At 39.6% G+C, this 18,327-nt stretch overlaps 1 protein-coding gene across 1 annotated transcript in view; it reads right to left on the reverse strand.

Annotated features, from left to right (window-relative positions):
* The window catches only part of T265_06368 (hypothetical protein), a gene marked incomplete at both ends in the record, with an annotated part of 140,879 nt that overhangs the window by 78,786 nt on the left and 43,766 nt on the right, over positions 1 to 18,327 (reverse strand). Inside the window, one exon of the mRNA XM_009171609.1 lies at positions 13,139 to 13,224. Within this exon, the coding sequence (XP_009169873.1) occupies positions 13,139 to 13,224 (86 nt within the window). The remainder of the gene's footprint in view (positions 1 to 13,138; positions 13,225 to 18,327) is intronic.

The raw sequence follows: 18,327 nt of genomic DNA on the forward strand, positions 1-18,327 counted from the left end.
ATAAACCTACACCAAATGTCTCATTTTTGAAGCTTGTATAGGTGACAAGGTCAGCAACAATAACCGCCGGTTAGGTCTACTAGGAAAAAATCTCGATTGTGGGGAATTCGCACTAATCAAAAACAATCCCTCTCCTCCATTGCTTGCAAAGTATTTTAAAAACTGTCTTTGCGTTGCACGACTCAATTTCAGGCCCGAAATCGCCGTTTAAGCAGGATGGTAGGTTGAGCTAATTTTCATGGTCATTCTTCCTCAGTTGCGTTTGTTTTATCTACAACAGGAAAGCAAAGAACTTTGACCCCATCATTCTTTCATTGGCATTTTCCGTACGAACTGGGAATCAAATCACTTCTTATGCTTGTAATAAATATTAATAATTATGAGTCAATTTAGACATGTGTAATGGGTCCACCGAATGCATGTGAATGAATGTGAATGTAATAACACATGTCTTGTATCGGGAGGATATGCGAAAATCAGTTGCGTTCGCCGTTAGCTGGAAGAGTTTTGTTTGGTTGGACTTCAGAGTTTTTAGTGAGATTTGAAACAACATTCTCAACAATTCAACCTGATGCCAATGCATTATTGTAATTTGACAAAGATGGACTATGAGAGTTATTTCATGTTCTATGTGCGCGTCATCTATAGTCCCGTCACTATGTACTGCATAACGCGGATATTATTGTGCGTTACGATGTTGGTATTCCGAATTCAGGAGCGATATTGTTCTTAGTGAACAATATTTATCCACCGTGCTTCATCAAAGTCAATGAAGGAAAGACCATAGGGTGAGAAGATGTCATCATTCTCGTATGTGCTAACATTGACCAGGAGATAATTTAGAGATCACGCACAACCATTCCCATTGTACACTCTCTATTCTGATGTGGACATACAAAGAAACTTACTTTGAGGATAAGTTTGATATCAGCCCTTTCTTTTACCTCTTAACCTGTTCCCTTTAACAACCGACTTTAATTAACTGAATACAGAACTTTTAGTGCCTAATTTTGCTCGGTTCTACTGATGGCGCCAGCACCTTGAAGAGTCTGATGCCTTTGTGGGTGGAACTTCCTCTCTAAACACGTAGTAAAGTAGTCAAACAAAAGAAAGCTGTATGCAAGAGTTTCTAGAACAGTTGATACACAAATGCCAGTTGCTTTTTTTGGAGGTCTGTAAGACCATATCAACATAAAATCGATGCCGATCACGGTATAACCTACTCAGTCGGTTTGTGCTATCTTGGAATCATATTAACAGCAAAGCTCGATCAATAACTGAATGGGCAAAAATTTTAATTTAGTATCAGATCCAAATAGTTTTTTTCGATACTTGCAGAAAGACACAAAATTTTCTATATTTCAGTCAGCACATTTTATGACATAGTACATCTGGAAATCTGTGGACATGCTTGTACACGCCAACTTGATTATCAGTATCAGCCTTCGAAAGGCGCACTGAACAACTTCAGTTGAATCAACTTGAGCTCATTTTCACCTGCAGCTGTTGGACTTATTCAGTAGAACTTACTGCGTCCGCGTTGCTGCAAGAAACCCGTTAATCAAGAAGAGATCGCCGTCGTTTTTGGACTTTTGAGGTTCACCCCAGGATGAACAAATGGTAGAAACAATTGGTTTACGGAGTATTTCATCTTGGGTACAACCGAAATATCCTTTTATAACTGCTGGGTACATTTTCGTTGCATATTAGTACCGTTGTGAAATTGTCACATATGGGGTTATCTACGACCTGGTTTTATATATAAGAAATTGGTTTACGGAGTATTTCATCTTGGGTACAACCGAAATATCCTTTTATAACTGCTGGGTACATTTTCGTTGCATATTAGTACCGTTGTGAAATTGTCACATATGGGGTTATCTACGACCTGGTTTTATGATATAAGAAATCCTAAAAAAGTCAGCTACCACGAACACAGCTACCTTATTTTCGAAGAGCATACCGCTACAACATTTCTTTTCAAATTTCCTCAACAGCCGTCAGCAACTAGTGAAAGGCGTTCCTATTGAGTTTGCTTCTGCATTCCATCAAACGTCTGAAAGGAGTTTCGACACATACCTAGCGCTATTTTCATCTTTGGTATATAGGGTGTACAGTTACACATGCTTCTCTCATTCGTTTCTTTTTTCGAAGGCCCGGGTTGGAGATGTAAGTCAGCTGCTTCGAACTACATTTCCCGTCTCTGCGGCTTTAACTGAAGTGACTAGGCTTTCAGCTACGTTTGTCACACTTTGAATGTGACAGTGAAAAATAACCATGAGGAATTAAAGATAGGATCCTTATTAGCAAGCTAATGACCAACGTACGAGAGGACGGAAGGAGAGAGCAGAAGTACTATGCAGGGAGCAATATGTGGAGGGATATAACCATCGATACCGGGAGCAGAAAGTATATTGGACTATGAAAATAGTCTGAGGATTCTGGGTTCACTCGACACCCTAATCTGAATGCACTCGTGTCTGATCTATGAGGATCCGGTGGCTTAACGTTTGATTGCGGTGCTTTCGGCCAACAGCGAAACGCAGCTCAGCAGAAACATATCGGTTAATCAAAATGTGCACGTTTCTCCCCAAGAGTTAATGGAAACTGGTACACTTTAATCAAGTATAAACCAACTCTTGAGTTCTTTTTCGAAAGGCAGAAATGACTTATGATTTCAGGTTTATATAAGTGTTGAGCGCAATGAAAATTCGCCACCTATGTCCACCATAAGCAGTGGCGTGGCACCTTAAAATTCGCCTTCTTGGGTGCCACTGTCGTCACCTCAATGTACCAACTTTGGTTTAGTTTTTACTATTGAACCGAATGATCCCGTTAACCTTAATAAAGGAAACCACATAAAATATGGTCACTTTTAGAGCCTTGTTCTACTTTGGCCCTTAACTTATGAATCGGCCACAGCTCGAGTGCTAGTAAGCACGGGTACGATCGTCCAAATTTTTTCGCCTCAATATTATTGCAAACGCTCAGCGTTGCGAAGGAATCCCGTGAATTTTGTGCACAGATGGTCTATTTATGATGTCCTACCTAACGTCCTCTGCTCAGCAGTCCTTTTGACTCTTTAAGATAAAGGTGATTTTTGTTTCCCTCCACGGGGTGGACAATATCAAAATGAAAGCAGTCATTGATGGGGGGCCTGCCGACTCGAAATTTGATCGGCTGTCGGGCGAAATTATTTGGAACACTGTAACAGCTCTGATCATATTTTCAAACAGACAGTTTTGGATGATTAGTCACCGTCACTAGAATTATACCTCTGATATATTATGTCGTGGCAATATGTAGTAGTATGACGCAGGGGACGGAACATAAATTACTTGAACTCCAATACTGAAGTTAACAAAACCGTCGGTTATGAACTACGCATAAGCTACGCCAGTATTTTACCACCTTTAGTTAAATCATACAATACTTGTGAGTTGCACGTTCCACAGTAACCTGTTTTTGTATGCTCTCAAACGATATAAATGTGCGATCGAGTATTTACTGGATAACGCCTTATTGATTTTCATAATCTTTCCGTCTTTTTGGCGTTTTAGTATTTTGGAGGGAGCCGGGAGAATTATGAAACCAGTTCGAATGTCGGGCGATATAAACTCAAACCGAGTTGATTTCCAAGCCGGATTTGCGAAGCGGGATGCGATAGGTTCTCAGATGCTACTTCTACGTTCCTTTGGATTGAGAAGTACAAACCAAGATATTTGATAAAAAGATAATTTTTCTGTAAACAAGCCCTCAAACGAAGTCCACAACTTCGCACATTAAAATTGCCCACTTGCGATATTAGAACAGATGTGCGAGACAGGTAAACATATAGCTTATAAACGTAAAACACACCGTGATGAATGAAGAATCCACCGTAACCTGTAACCTTTCTGACTTCAAAATATTTTGCATCCACTCAGTATGGGTTCTTAACTTGGCAAGCTATCCAGACATAATGGATAAAAATATTCTCGTAATCTACAGACTTTAAAAACAGACGAGATTTAGCCTAGTAAAGTTCCCGCAACGGCCATTTAGACCGACTCCACACATATACGTGATTTGTCAGTATTGATGTCGCATTTCCCGCAAAATGACCAGTCGAGTTTAATTTGAAATAATCAATCGTTGTTGTCGTTTTATTTGGTTCTTAGCGCTTCATTTTTGGGATAAATTGAGACGATTTACTTTATCAATTTTACTAGTGCTAGCCGTTTATACTGAAAGACGGTGTGTATAATTTGTATTCAACGGTGCAGGTAGGTATATTTTGTGCCGCAGCCTGTCTGTCTTTGCTCGACTGAGCAACACAGGAATAGAAACTCACTCATTACGTTCGATAAACACACGCTTCACAGGCTTGGAAACACATACACGTATATTAAAAGTCGTTCCCGGCATTATTTTTTCACGTAACTGGTTTTCGGCAAATAAGATCGGTGCAGTATTCCGAGTTAAAAAAATGTGCATTCTGTCGGCTGAAAAATACGTCCAATAAAAACGACCAATTATTGAATTAATTAATGTTTGTGTAGGATCCAACCAAGGGTGTGCTCGTGCGGTCAGCGCCTTTCTGGAGTTACAATAATGAATTAGCAACCTTCCATGCATTTCAACGAATTCTCAGTCACTCATTTTACTCTTCCTGCAAGAAGCTAGCTTATTCGAAATACGTAAGCACAATCGTCGATTTGTTCACACAAACTACATGTCCTTTGTGTAAATGCATAAATGGGAAGCCCACCAACTCGGAGATTGGGCTGAAAGTTTTTGCACCAAACTTACTATATTACTTGCGTACTTACTTACTTACTATATTCAAAAAACAGGATATGTCAGCTGCGTAAATGGATGTGAAGCAACGGAGTTGGACACTGGTAACTGGCTACTTTCGGCTCGCCACCTGGTCAGCCCTTGGTTAACACCAAAACACTCTGATTCGTAATGAGTCCATCGTGCTAATCTGATGCCCATGCCAAACCTATTTTGGCTATTAACGATGGTGAACCGGAAGTTGATCTGTGAATGGAAATGCCGGCATCAAACTGTGTTCCGCCGCCCTTTCCTTTTGACGTCTATCTGTCTTTTCAACGCGTGGCGTTACACGTACTGCATGCAGCAATCCAGATGTCGTTAGTGCTGTTCACTAGAATACTTGCTATTAAGGAATTTAAACGGTGACTTCCGAGCACATCTGCCTCCCGCCTACTATAGGGCGCTTCCTCAGCTGTCCAAATTGGCACAGTAGACGGCCATAAATCTGGCATTATGCCGCAAAGTGTTTCAGTAGTTGCGTGGATACCGGGTTGGAGATTAACTAGCAATCTTATAATGCGTTTTCGATACAAGCATTTCCATAAAATCTTAGGAAGTAGATCATTTTGTCAACCCTGCACTGATCAGCTGACACGAGGATCTCAACTACCCACTGTGTGTTTGTCAGTGTACTCTTTACTCACAAAAATATAACCCACATGTTTACTGAAATAATAGGAGTATTATTACGTCATGGCAACCATTTTACCGTTCTGAATTTCCAGTAAAAAGGCGCCTATTTTCTATCAAAGACTGCCTCAGCGTAAATGGCGCTTTTTGCCCAGATCGGCCTGCTGCGTTTTTCAATGCGTTCATTGATTTTTTTCGACTAAAGTATCCGGCAAAACTTCGCCTGCAATAAGTGAGTTTATAGCAGTTTTACTCACGTTTCAGCAAACATTAGCGTGTATATTTTACCTCCGTTAATTTTTCTCCCACACAATCTCTCAGGCGAGTGTTTGCTCAAACCAATAGTGACCTATTTAAGCATTTCAGAAGCACTGATTTTTTTGGATTAGGAAGTAACGTTTCATATTGCAGACTGCACCTTGTTGACACCAAGATGCATTAACAAGTGAAAGACATTAACACGTTCTCTTTTAACCATCGGTTAAAACCTTATAGCCAAAACCTTCAATGCGGAAAACGTTTCGACTCTTGAAGATCAGCCTCCGTGCAATGAGATGCCCTTGTTCATTGGATGCACCGCTGGTTTTATTGGAAGCAGTTGGCACACATGCTTCGATGAGATTCAAACAGGAACTATTTCAATCGAAAGCAAAATAAAACCTTTTGCTAAGATACTCATCTGCATCACTTTGGTTAACACGGGAACATTATCTGTTTCTTAAACTGAATATGTTTCACTGGGCTGCCTTAAGCTTCAGGTTGTACGATATTTGAGATGTAAGAATGTATCGTAGAGACGGTGTAGGCTTTTAGTCTATTAAACTGCACATGTGCGTAAGCAATTGTTCTTCAGAGTGCAGAGCATACAACGACCCACAGCGAAAGATGATTTAAGTGTTCTGCAATGGTGTTTGGGCCAGAGTGTCCGAAATCCGCCTCACCAAGGTGGACTTCGCTTGTCTGTGCGATAAGCAGTCATTTACGTATCCCACATAGCGCTGACTGTTGCATCATTCGCTAAGATCTGAGGGTGAATTGTGACAAACAAGTATGTTTTTCAGCTGTTGTGCTAAACAAAATTGGTCTAATTTTATAAAGAGACACTTCAATAGATCCCTAATTTGCCGGTGCAAATATTTTTGATAATACGGCCTGTTATTTTTTGTTTATCTGTGAATTATGGTAATTCCACAATGCAGTGAAAATCCGTGGGTGATATTTCACCCCGATCGGATATTGTCCTTTGTGCTTAAGGAGATTGGACCCCAGATTTCATAATCTTCACATTATTCATCCCAGTTAGCAACAGTAGCAAACATTACGCCATCATGGCGTAATGTTTTAGTGACCCTGATAACAAGGACGCCCCTCCTTCTGAGTAGAAAAGAAAAAGGTGCACCCAAAAGTGCATTTCACTTCACATGGTTGGAAAGTCGATGTACCAGGGGAAATCATGTACAATTCACGAAATACAGATAGATCGTGTGAGCTGCATAGTTTTCTGTTTGTTTGCCTGGAGCCAAGCAGGTCTGTGATGAACGAAAATGAACACTAGTTTAAACAAGTTCCTCAAAAGTCTGACGAAAGCAGTAGGTAAATGGTGGCAAGCGTGATGGTGTACTCCACACATCTCATTGCGACCAATCGATTCTATCTTTCAACCCGTAGACGCGCAAAATTTGTGGAAATCACATGAGTTGAAACAAGCCAATCACTACTATTCTACTAGCATAAGGCGCGTTGCAAAAGGATGTTCACTATCCAGTGATTGTCATATCAGTCTATATATGGATTTACCAGTGCTCATGGTTTTGTTAGATTGGTCGTTGCAGTTTTCTGTCATGGTCACCTTTCTTACGAAAATGCCTTAAAGATATCACAAATACTCCGTCTAAAACACACTTTGAATAGTTATACCTAGATATCCATTTTTTGACTGGCTTGATTACAGGAAAAACATACTATGCTTTCAGACAAGGATGAAAATTCAAGCGCACATATTGCGAGTTGGAACACATGCAGCAATTTACCGGAAGATTAAAGTGGTATTATTCGGGGCACACATTTGTTGCTCTCCGCAGATCCGCAGTATTTCCAACTGTGACATCATGATGGGGGAGGTAGATACGGAAGAGGTTTGCAAACACCAATAGGTGCACCAAATGGGTGGCCCTATAAAATAGAGTAAGCTCGCTTCGTCTTTTTGTAGAGGTTTGTTTTATCCTGTGAATTTCTCGGAAAAAGAACTGTCCAAGCCTTCTCCCAACCTCACTCTAATTAACAGAATGTTTAGCGCCACAATTTTTAATTAATTTTTTTCCAGTTATTGATTCTTAGCGTCATAGAGATTCTGTTTAGACAGCTAGTAGTAGCCATTGAATTGTTGCCCAAATTCTGTTGACTTCTTTATGACTTGCGAAAACCGCTTTTCGTTTCTCAACTTGGGGGGCGCACGAGAACGCCAGACAGTCCATAGTTCACAATCTCCATTACATAAAAACATATCCCTTCCTTGGTAAATGTCATACAAACGCGGATACCACAAAACTTTTTGAATCAGTTAAAAGCCACACCACATTGAAACAATTTGAGTACCTTGTAAGATGGCCTCATAGATGCCGTGCTCTAATCTATGTGTTATCATGAAATGGTTTCTTCATTAAAGCAGGGTAAAAACTAACGGCTTTCTAAAAATTCCATGTCGATTATTTACGCTACATTCAGTGCCAAGTAAGTACTATTTTCCTTGTTTGTTGTTGCTCATGAACTTGTTCAAAGATTCTCCGGTTAACCTTTGCAAGAGGAGTGATTTTTTCATATAAATAACAACCCCACCTAGGAACAGTGTTTGGAAAACACATAATGGAATACTGACCGGTGCACAATGCACATTACAAACCATACTAGCTACGTGCCTTCAACGAAACCATCAATAACATTTTACTTAACCAAATAGCCACAAACGTTGAATTGAACTGACTACATAGAATAAAGAACAGCCTTCTCATTTGCGTTTAGTTTCGACTACGTGAAATAGGAACACGAAATAGAACACATCAAATAGAACACGTGAAATAGAACACGAAAGATCGATAAATTTGCGTTGCGTTCTGTTCTACGTTGCTCCCTGTGAATGTGAACATCAGAAAGGTCGGAAAACTTCGATCAACAATCATTTGCAAAGAACTTAATTTTAACCGCTCGACCATCGGACGCCAATCAACATGCCACTTTATGTGGGGAACCATAGTGGATTGCAGTTCTAGTAAAGCACCCCCTGTACCAGCATCGTCAAATTCCATCATATCTTTTCCAAACGAACTGTAATTACTGTCCAGATGTCAGTATTTGCACCGAGACAGCAGTGGCCTGAAAAGACTGTTGACCAGGCCATTCAGACTAACTGTGATATTCAACCAAACTTTTCTAGAAGAATTTCCGGCACACGTCATACATGTGGGGTTGTGTGAATATTTTGGTACCTCACGCATCTGGATGTTTTGAATGCTCCTTTTCTTAACTAAACAATTCGTGTTTTAGTGTTTTGCAAAATGTGCGTGTAGGCCATGAATAATATGTGCATATGGATGTGTTTCAGGAAACGTCGAGTTTTCGGGTGAGTGAGGCCACTGTTGTTGTTTAAAACTTTCTCTAGTTCATCACAACCCGATTGTGCAAAACTATTTAGTCCGAATGCATTTGGGCAAAAGAGCCAATCAAGGTGTAGATAAATTTCATTTTTCCGTCCACTTACACGGTAAAATAGATTGCTGTGCACTTGAACGTTTCCTTCCTGGTTAGCGTAGAATGACCCGAGTTGGAATACATGCAGCAATTTACCGGAAGATTAAAGTGGTATTATTCGGGGCACACACTTGTTGCTCTCCGCAGATCCGCAGTATTTCCAACTGTGACATCATGATGGGGGAGGTAGATACGGAAGAGGTTTGCAAACACCAATAGGTGCACCAAATGGGTGGCCCTATAAAATAGAGTAAGCCCGTTTTTTGTCTTTTTGTAGAGGTTTGTTTTATCCTGTGAATTTCTCGGAAAAAGAACTGTCCAAGCCTTCTCCCAATCGATATGTTTTAAACACTTGACATTCAGCATCTTTGAATGGAAAAGTTGATGGGCGCTGATGCAAAACTTAGCTGATGTCAAGTCCATCATTCGCTCCAATTTCTAACCGCACCACCGCCGCATGTGTCAGTGTAGAAAAATACTTTATGGCGATGGAATGGTGTTGTGAGACGCCACCGATTAACTCCGCAAATTTTTTTTGAAATCCGACCAGAAATCTTTCAAAACTAGCGATTGTAGTTCACCCGGATATTTTAGGGAGTTCCGTGCAATTTGACCCCTTTTACTTACGAAGCGCGAAACAAGCGGATTTTGCTTATTTGCGTTAGTTCATTGGATTTTGATGCAGATACTGATGCAGTCCTTTAGTTGAATTTCCCATTCAAATACAACCAACATCACACTGCCTGATTTACTGGGTATACGCTTCAGTCATACATCATACGACAAATTGTATTTCACTAATAAACCTGGGCCATCTGTACCCGCGGGACATTGGGCTAAATTCTCTTGATATTTTCATAAATCCAGAAATTTAGCCTCCAACGGATGCGCGAAGACAGTTCGAAAACGCCCCCTGCTGAAAAGCCCAGAAATATGTACGGGGGTATCTTGCATTTGAAGCCGCCACGAGCTCCCATCACACGAAACTTCAGGGCAGATATTTAAGCAGGCGGTTTTTCGGCTACCGGAGTGGAGCCAATAGCAGCAGATTGGCAGCTTGCATTTCAAGAGTAAATCACCATAAGTTTACCGGCCTCTCGAGTGACGACTTGTCAAATGAAAAGGGGTGCTTTTTTTGCTTTTTTTTGCTGACAGCCATTGATTTGCAATATTTTGTAGTTGCTGAGTACTGCACGATAGTGATGATTTCTTTGATGTTAATGATTGCTTTATGTATGCCACCATCAAGTGTTTAGTTGTTGCTCGTTTTATATCAGCTGTTTTCGGTCTGAGCAAGCTGAACCCACCTGCGTTTCGAAACGTATTGTGCAAGGGGACCTGTTTTCGGTTTTAAGGGAACACAGATCATATTTGTCACAAAAGATAAAATTCACGTTTCTGTAACAAACTTTTAGAGAGCTCGCTTGGAGGTAAGCCAAATGCGTGTGTTGATTTTAAGTTGAGCGCAAACGAACTTAGAAAACACGTAAGCAGTTTCACGGATGTATTTTACAAACGCGGCCCGAACTCTGTAAATGTATGCACGCAGCTCCCACCATACATCCAGATACCATTTAACAGTGTGTTTGTCTTAGCAGGCAAAAGCGTAGGCTTACAAATCCTCCGATACATGTAACCTACCGCTACAGATTTATCATCCACAACCAATTATCAGTGGTCAAAATAGAATATAACCTGATTACCGACCGTTTCTTCGAGCACCCCTAATGACACTTATATTGCTATAGATATCTATATTTATGTTTCATGGCATGTGTGGCAATATTTTGAGCTCATTGATAGAGAACGTTGCAACTCGGGGGGAGCTTCCTCACCCGTCGTATACACACTCTTAACTCCAGTTGATCATTACACTTTTGAACAAAGTCGGCTAGCAGTGCAGGCACTTACATATACGAAACATGTACGGGCAAGCAAAATTTTCGAGGCTGCCCATTGATATTTACGCCCCAACCACTTATTGTATTTAGTAGTAGTCCGAGAGGATGAAATTGTTTGGCAACGTGGGAATTCGTAATTCAATTTTTACGCCAATCTTCGGTGGAAAGATTGGAACCATCTTTTGGCTGTTTTGCTTTATTTCGGAAGAATCGGTTGTTAGAATGAAAAATAATTTGTCCTAACTGTATTCCCAAACACAGGCGATGCTCTACGTCTTAGTAAGTAAAATTTCCTAAGTTGCAGATTTTCTTGTGCGAGGTAAAACGTTTAGTTTGTCATATAGAGTTTTTCGTAACACAAATATGAAATGGTGGCATGAGAATGCCAACACTTGCTGAGGTTGTCCACCCCCAAATCTAAGAAAATTCATTTCAAGTTTTTCAAATTTCTCAGCAAAGTCCCAGTCAAAATCTAACAATCCCCTGAAACGCACGTCAAATGTTAATGTACAATTCTGTGCTAAGGCCGTGATCTCAAAGCAAGGAACTGTTTATTCAGCCTAAACGCAAAAACTATCTGACAGGTAAAGCGTAGTCTAATTCACCGACGGATGCTCAGTAACAATTGCGGCGAAACCGAATTCTACGAACTTCACCTGCGTTTTTTCAGTAGTCGCAACTGAGCAGTAAACAATATATTGAATCGGACGTAGGCAGACGGTACAGATATGTAGAAAGTGTTTCTATAGAGAATTAACAGCAAATCGTGAGGAGACTTAAAGAAAGGCTTACGGCTAGATGGAAACTTGGGCAGTTAGCGACACAGGATGGCGCAAGTAGGGCAGTGTGCTATCGGACAAATTAAACGGAAAAATGTTGTTCAGTTCAAAGTGGTACAAATTTTTAACAAGAAGCCCAGAAATAAATGTAAACAAATCGTCCATAGAAAAACGGTTGAAGTAGAGTCAACTTTGTATAAAATAGAACCGTTCGGTCTCGAAACTTGAGCTGTTACCGGAAGGGTGATGAATTAGCTTAAGGAATCAGGAAACAAATAATTACGTCACGTAATTAACAGTTAACATAATTTGAAATGTGACAAATTCAAAAACAAGTGTAAATCCAACGGAGTAAAACAAAAAATATACAAATTTAAAATAGTAACCAGTGCCAAATATGACTGAATAATAAACAAGGAGGCTGTTCAAAAAACGGTTGAGGTAGAGTCAACTTTGTATAAAATAGAACCGTTCGGTCTCGAAACTTGAGCTGTTACCGGAAGGGTGATGAATTAGCTTAATAAGGAAGGAAACAAATAATTACGTCACGTAATTAACAGTTAACATAATTTGAAATGTGACAAATTCAAAAACAAGTGTAAATCCAACGGAGTAAAACAAAAAATATACAAATTTAAAATAGTAACCAGTGCCAAATATGACTGAATAATGAACAAGGAGGCTGTTCGGATATCTGTGATAAAATACATAAAAGTTCTAAAATAGAGGCTTTTCACAAAGGCAATGAAATTTTCACTGGTCATGAAGCTAAAAACCACCAAATTAAAATTATGATTCCAAGAATGAACGCTTAACTAGATCTGCGCCTTTAGAAGCAAGACGGCAGGAGCGTGCTGAACGAACTGCCCATGTCCTGTGTTAAGTGTATATGATTTCCGGACGATAAATGAAAAATCCTTAGTTGAAGTTTACCTTTAACCAAGAATCTACGTGCCGGCAAAATGAGTTCGGATACGCGGGTATATCACACTTACTTTTTTTCGTTGCTCAAACAGTACAGGTTACCATGGCGTTCATTAGACTTTTACCAGATGCTTTTGACTGCACGTTTCTTTCTCTGTTTGTGCATCATAACCAGCCATGACCCGGAAATCAGTTGGGCGAATACGGTTTTACTGATTCGTGTTCTGCCAGTGTTGTATTGGACTTGTATTTTAGGAAGGTTTACACACATTTGTTTACTGATGTTTGAATTTCCCACAGTTGTTATTTGGTCGGTTCCTTTTGGGGTGATAAACGTACATAGCATTTACGCCAAACGCCAATACAGTGAGCGTCTTTGTGAAATTGTCCGAGGATATAAACGGTCTGGCGATGATTATATCTTGCTGAACTAATAATGAATTAAAAATATGTTTTAAGTATTCACGCACCTCAACTGCGGCCAGCACAGGACAATCCACCTTACACGATGATAAGCCCATCAATCAGTTTAAGCACACCTTGCTGCAAATTAGACGTAATTTTAACTCTGCTAATATGCGAATAAATGCAATTTTTTAAGCACTACCTTTGTATCCAGCTTCGTGGATGACAAGCAATTATTCCTCCACTACAGTGTCAGATGTCTCGCAGGTCCCGTCGTGTAAGTTATTCAGTCAGTCAATTAATCACTCGTGACTACAAATAATTACAAAAGTTTGTATACATTGCGCGGGCTGATTGTTCGCTTGCTTGCTTCACGAAACCATGCATATTTAGTGAGAGGAATAGAGACAATAAATTTGTGAACTGGTAGGGTGAAGTACCGAAGTCGCATTACTGTTGGCCATACGTTTAGGCACTTTTGTCGAATTCAAATATTTTATTGGTTTAAATAAGCCGGCACACTGGAAAAAGCGTTTAGACGCATGGCTTTAGCCAGGTTAGTTTGTTTGTGCGTTGTTTGCGCTTTCTACCGTGTAATGTGGTTCAATACTCCAAATTTCATTTCTCTGCCTTGAGAACCTCCGAGTGATTTGTCACACTAAAGGGTGAACATTTACAAAAGCGCTTTTCGCATGCGGAAAAGGGGTGCATAGAAGCATTTTACGATTTCAGGGAATGAAAGGAAATGCGTAGTCAAAAAACATGCCAGGACTGCAGTTGTGCCCACTCTCCGCAATCTTACCCAATTTTTGGATGGTGTGCGTAATATTGATGATTGTGTCATTGTCACACTCGCTTCACCTACAATTTGCACACAGATGCTTGTATGTCGCATATCAACCCTTGTAAGTTTTATCAAAGATACGTATGCATGAACATTTAATTTTCGCTTTGCTTCAAAATATACTATACCAAACATATCCTCGAAACGTTTCCTTTTAGCAATAATGGGAAGCGAAACTTACCAAAGTAAGTTTTCTCCTCAGGAGCAAATGTTATGTTATTGTTTCAAAAAAATGAATTGTGAGGCATCAGGGCAAGTTTTGTGCTTTTGTTCCCGGCCGAGTTGAGAACATAAGCAAAAAAATTTGCGGAGGAATATTAAGTTGCCAACTAGAAATCTGTTCAGAATAATGGTCTAATTATATCCCACTGTAGGGAATGACAAATGTACAAATAAATTTACATGAAACTGTATTTGGACATCAATGAAGCCAGAAAGTGTTTCCATTAAATGGGGTTTAGGATTTTTAGTAAAGTTAATCTACACAAGAAACGCGAGAGCCACTCTGCATCGGCATGTGGGTAAGCGGAACCCACAGCCTTCTAAACAGTGACTAAACAATGGACTCGTTGACCAGTGTTGACAAACCAGCACTGAGATTAGTTCCAAATTGGACGCGACGTTTTGTCACTCAGGGTACGAATGCTGAAACCATATTGATTAGCTCCTCAAGGGACAGCTTCTTATGAGGAGGTTGTCTTTATTGCTGCCTCTACTGCGGAGACGCGACATTTTGTCACTCAGGGTACGAAAGCCGAAACCATAGTGATTAGCTCCTCAAGGGACAGCTTCTTAGGAGGAGGTTGTCTTTATTGCTGCCTCCACTGCGGGTGTTACTCTAACACATCCAATTGTAGAATGTAACATTTGCACAAAGCATCACTACCAGTAATTTTGGAGCGCGGTTTGTATGCTCTCACCAAAGTGGCCCGCAAAACTGAAGAAATAAACCCATATTTTGCATTCACAACTGATAAAAACATTAACTAAGAGAACTAAGAGAAACATTCAGTGGAAACTCAGCATATTTGCCGTAAATTCCTAACGACCACACGATTTCTGAACGCAGCATTAGACACTGGTACCCCAACAATTTGAAGCAAATGTTTTACTTATTAGGGCTATCAGAACCAGATCCTCTCTGGAAATTGTAGCCCTCCAGAAATGAAAAAGCAGAGCAAAAATAATAATACAAAAAGTGAATAAAACAGAAATACAGATAAAAAATGAATGGAACTATAAAAACCATCAAGTAGTTTTAGTTGATGATTTATTTCTTATGTCACAAACCTTGTGTCCTTTATTTTACCGTGGGGCAATCGACGAGTAAATTTAATAGGTCGCCATGTTTTCTGTGCAATTTAGCTGCTTATAAACGTACTTTTGAATTAAAGCAGAGCGTCGCGTGATCTTCCACTGTCTTTAGTATCCTCAAATTTATTGCGGTTTGTTTTCAGCACGTCTATCAAGTAAATATTTCTCTCGTAAATATTTGTCCGGACGTCCGCATATTTGTACAAGAAAATCTCACATTAAAAACAGTGACTACAATTTTCCGTTGATCGTCACAGAACGATTAAATAAAACAAGGTCCATGTGTTACGCCTGTCATCATAAATTAACAGAATCTCTCTAATTATTATTGTTCCTTAATTAAACATTTATATACATGTTTATTTACACGCATATATACATATATATATTTCTGCCGGATTCTTGTTCAGAAATCTACCTGAGAAAGCCACCTACGTGTATGTGATCAATAATTCTATAGTTCAGAGCAATCCGGACGTAAACGGCAAAGCTTAGGAACCTGCGCTCGCCCAAAATAGATGAATTTTCGGGAAACAGCTATCCCTAGTACCTACTCAATTTTCGCCACCACATCCGGGTTGGATATGTTATTACTATTATTATTATAACCTTATGGTTGTATTATTATAAAATTTTATTAGTGTAACGTGAAAACAGCCTTTCAGCAGTTATTTATGTGTATTAATGGTTTAAGAAATAGTAGTATATTTAAGAGTGCTCGAAACCACTATTTTAAAGCGCTTTCAAAAATCTGCAATCTGTTTCACTAAATTTGCATAGAGCGTAAGTCCGTGTTTCATAAACCCGGTTGGACACTTTTAAAGAATTACATTTGTCAATATCGTACAAAATGTCCGCGCTTGCTAAACTTAGAAAATTTCTTCGTGGTACGTCATCACTTTAAGAATCTGGCTAAATGTTTCTCTGAAAAAGAAAATATCATGCGAAATTAATGGGTGGCTGTATAATAGGTGACCCGCAGTCGACCTCAGTAACGAATAAAGGCAAGCGGGCATTGTAAAAATCGAGCGTCTATAAGCCTTTAGCACTTTAACGCGGATGTCAATACTGTAATAGCCTGATCCCCCAAATCTGTCGCCTGAACAATTATCTACTGACTTAAAGCAGGGAAATATTAAATTTCGGGAAAAACAAATTGACAGGAACAATATTATAAAAGGGGTATTGAGACCTTTTAGTTGTGTGCTCCGAAGTTGCTGGAGCTGCAATGTATTGTTGTCTCTTCATTCTCCTTCATAGAATGCAATGCGTCATGTTATATTGGATTTCCATGGAATATAGCCGTCCCTTATCCTCATGCAAAACCCTTATCATCATGCAAAAATTATTCGGTAAAATGTAATCTCATTTACCAAATTTTTTAACACAGAGCATTTTATATTCATTAACAATATTTTTGATACGTCGGCATGTGGAATAAAGCTACCAACTATTATCAACTCATTCACTGACGTTGTGTTACGTTACAACTTTGGCAGTTTTACGTCTTGAGTAGCCATCCGCCAGAATAAGACCTAAAGACAGACCCAAAATAGCAATATAAAGAAAAGAATTATCGAAGATGGCTTGCTGAAACGCGTAGTGACATGTGCCATGGAAATTTGAACGTTGGCCAACCTGCCAAAGTTCATGAGTTTTCAGAGTTATGTTGTGGTTGCGAGAAAATCAGCAGTGCGCCGGGAATCCTGGACGAAATCTGCAGGAACAAAGAAGACTTGTAACATTGTTGATGGTCTAAGTGTTTTCGGGCAGTAAATGTTATCTGACAGTGATAAAGTAAACTGATCACAAATATATTTATCTAAGTGAATCTGTTTCAGTGGACATGGCAAAATTTAGTAAACTTTATACACGATCGACCCTAACTACATAGAAAGCCACAAATGATCCCTTAACCTGATAGTTGCTTTTGAAGTCTCCTGCGTCCTGGTTTTAGATAAAGTTCCATTTGAGTTGTCAAAAAGTACTATTGAGTCCGCACAGCCAGCACGGTGAAAAACGCATTCTACAAGGTCATACACATTTAGACGGTGAGAAATTACGCTAAAACCGCCGCTGGAGGATTCAGGTCAAAAGCATTTGACGGACCAAGTGGTACAAGTCTGGATTCACCCAATCATATGACCACGTTTATTAGTCCAGTAGTACTTAAAAATTGGAAGATGCAGTTTTTCCGTGTGTTAAACTTTGATGCAGGCGACCAAAGTCAAGCTCCCCAGATGGAAAACCACTTAATGACTGGTGACAGTGTTGACTGGGGAAGATGGAATGTTGGCTACAATTGATTCACTGGAGAGTATATGTGCTTAACAAATCAAAAGGATTGCTAAACTCGGCATCTCACTATTGAGTTCGAGTGAAAATGCACTATTTTGCCTGCTATGTGCAGTGAAGTAGTATATGAGGATCAAAAATGAGTTATTTTTCGTAAATTGTGAAAATTAACCAAGTTCATGAATGGCGTTTGCGTAAACTCTCACAGCGTATTGCGTGAGCAATAACACTCCCCGATAAATTATGTAAAGTCGTCGTCGCAAAATTTTCTTTTCGATTACCTCGATTTAACTATATCTGAAGAATGCATATTTCCTATACCATGCTACCTCCCAAGTAATAAACTGTGAGTTATTCCGAAACAAACACGTTACTATATATACATCGTCATATAATGAACATGCGGAACTCTGCGGAAAGCTCCGTGGTCGGTGATCAGTTGCCATTGAGTGAGCGGGTGAGACGCCGTATATCTAGAGCGTATCCAGCTACGTGAGCATGTCCAAACAAGTCGCGATTTATTACCGTTGTGTTCTGACCAACTGAAAAAATAAAAAGTTCCTCAGATCATCTTCAATAAAATTAGCTTACGTCCCCCATTTCAGCTAGGGCTATTTTTCGTATTGTATCGTCCGCAAAGTTGGTTGTCTAGAATTCCGATTTTTGGTTA

Source organism: Opisthorchis viverrini (assembly GCF_000715545.1).
Source record: "Opisthorchis viverrini unplaced genomic scaffold opera_v5_126, whole genome shotgun sequence".
Classification (NCBI taxonomy): domain Eukaryota; kingdom Metazoa; phylum Platyhelminthes; class Trematoda; order Opisthorchiida; family Opisthorchiidae; genus Opisthorchis; species Opisthorchis viverrini.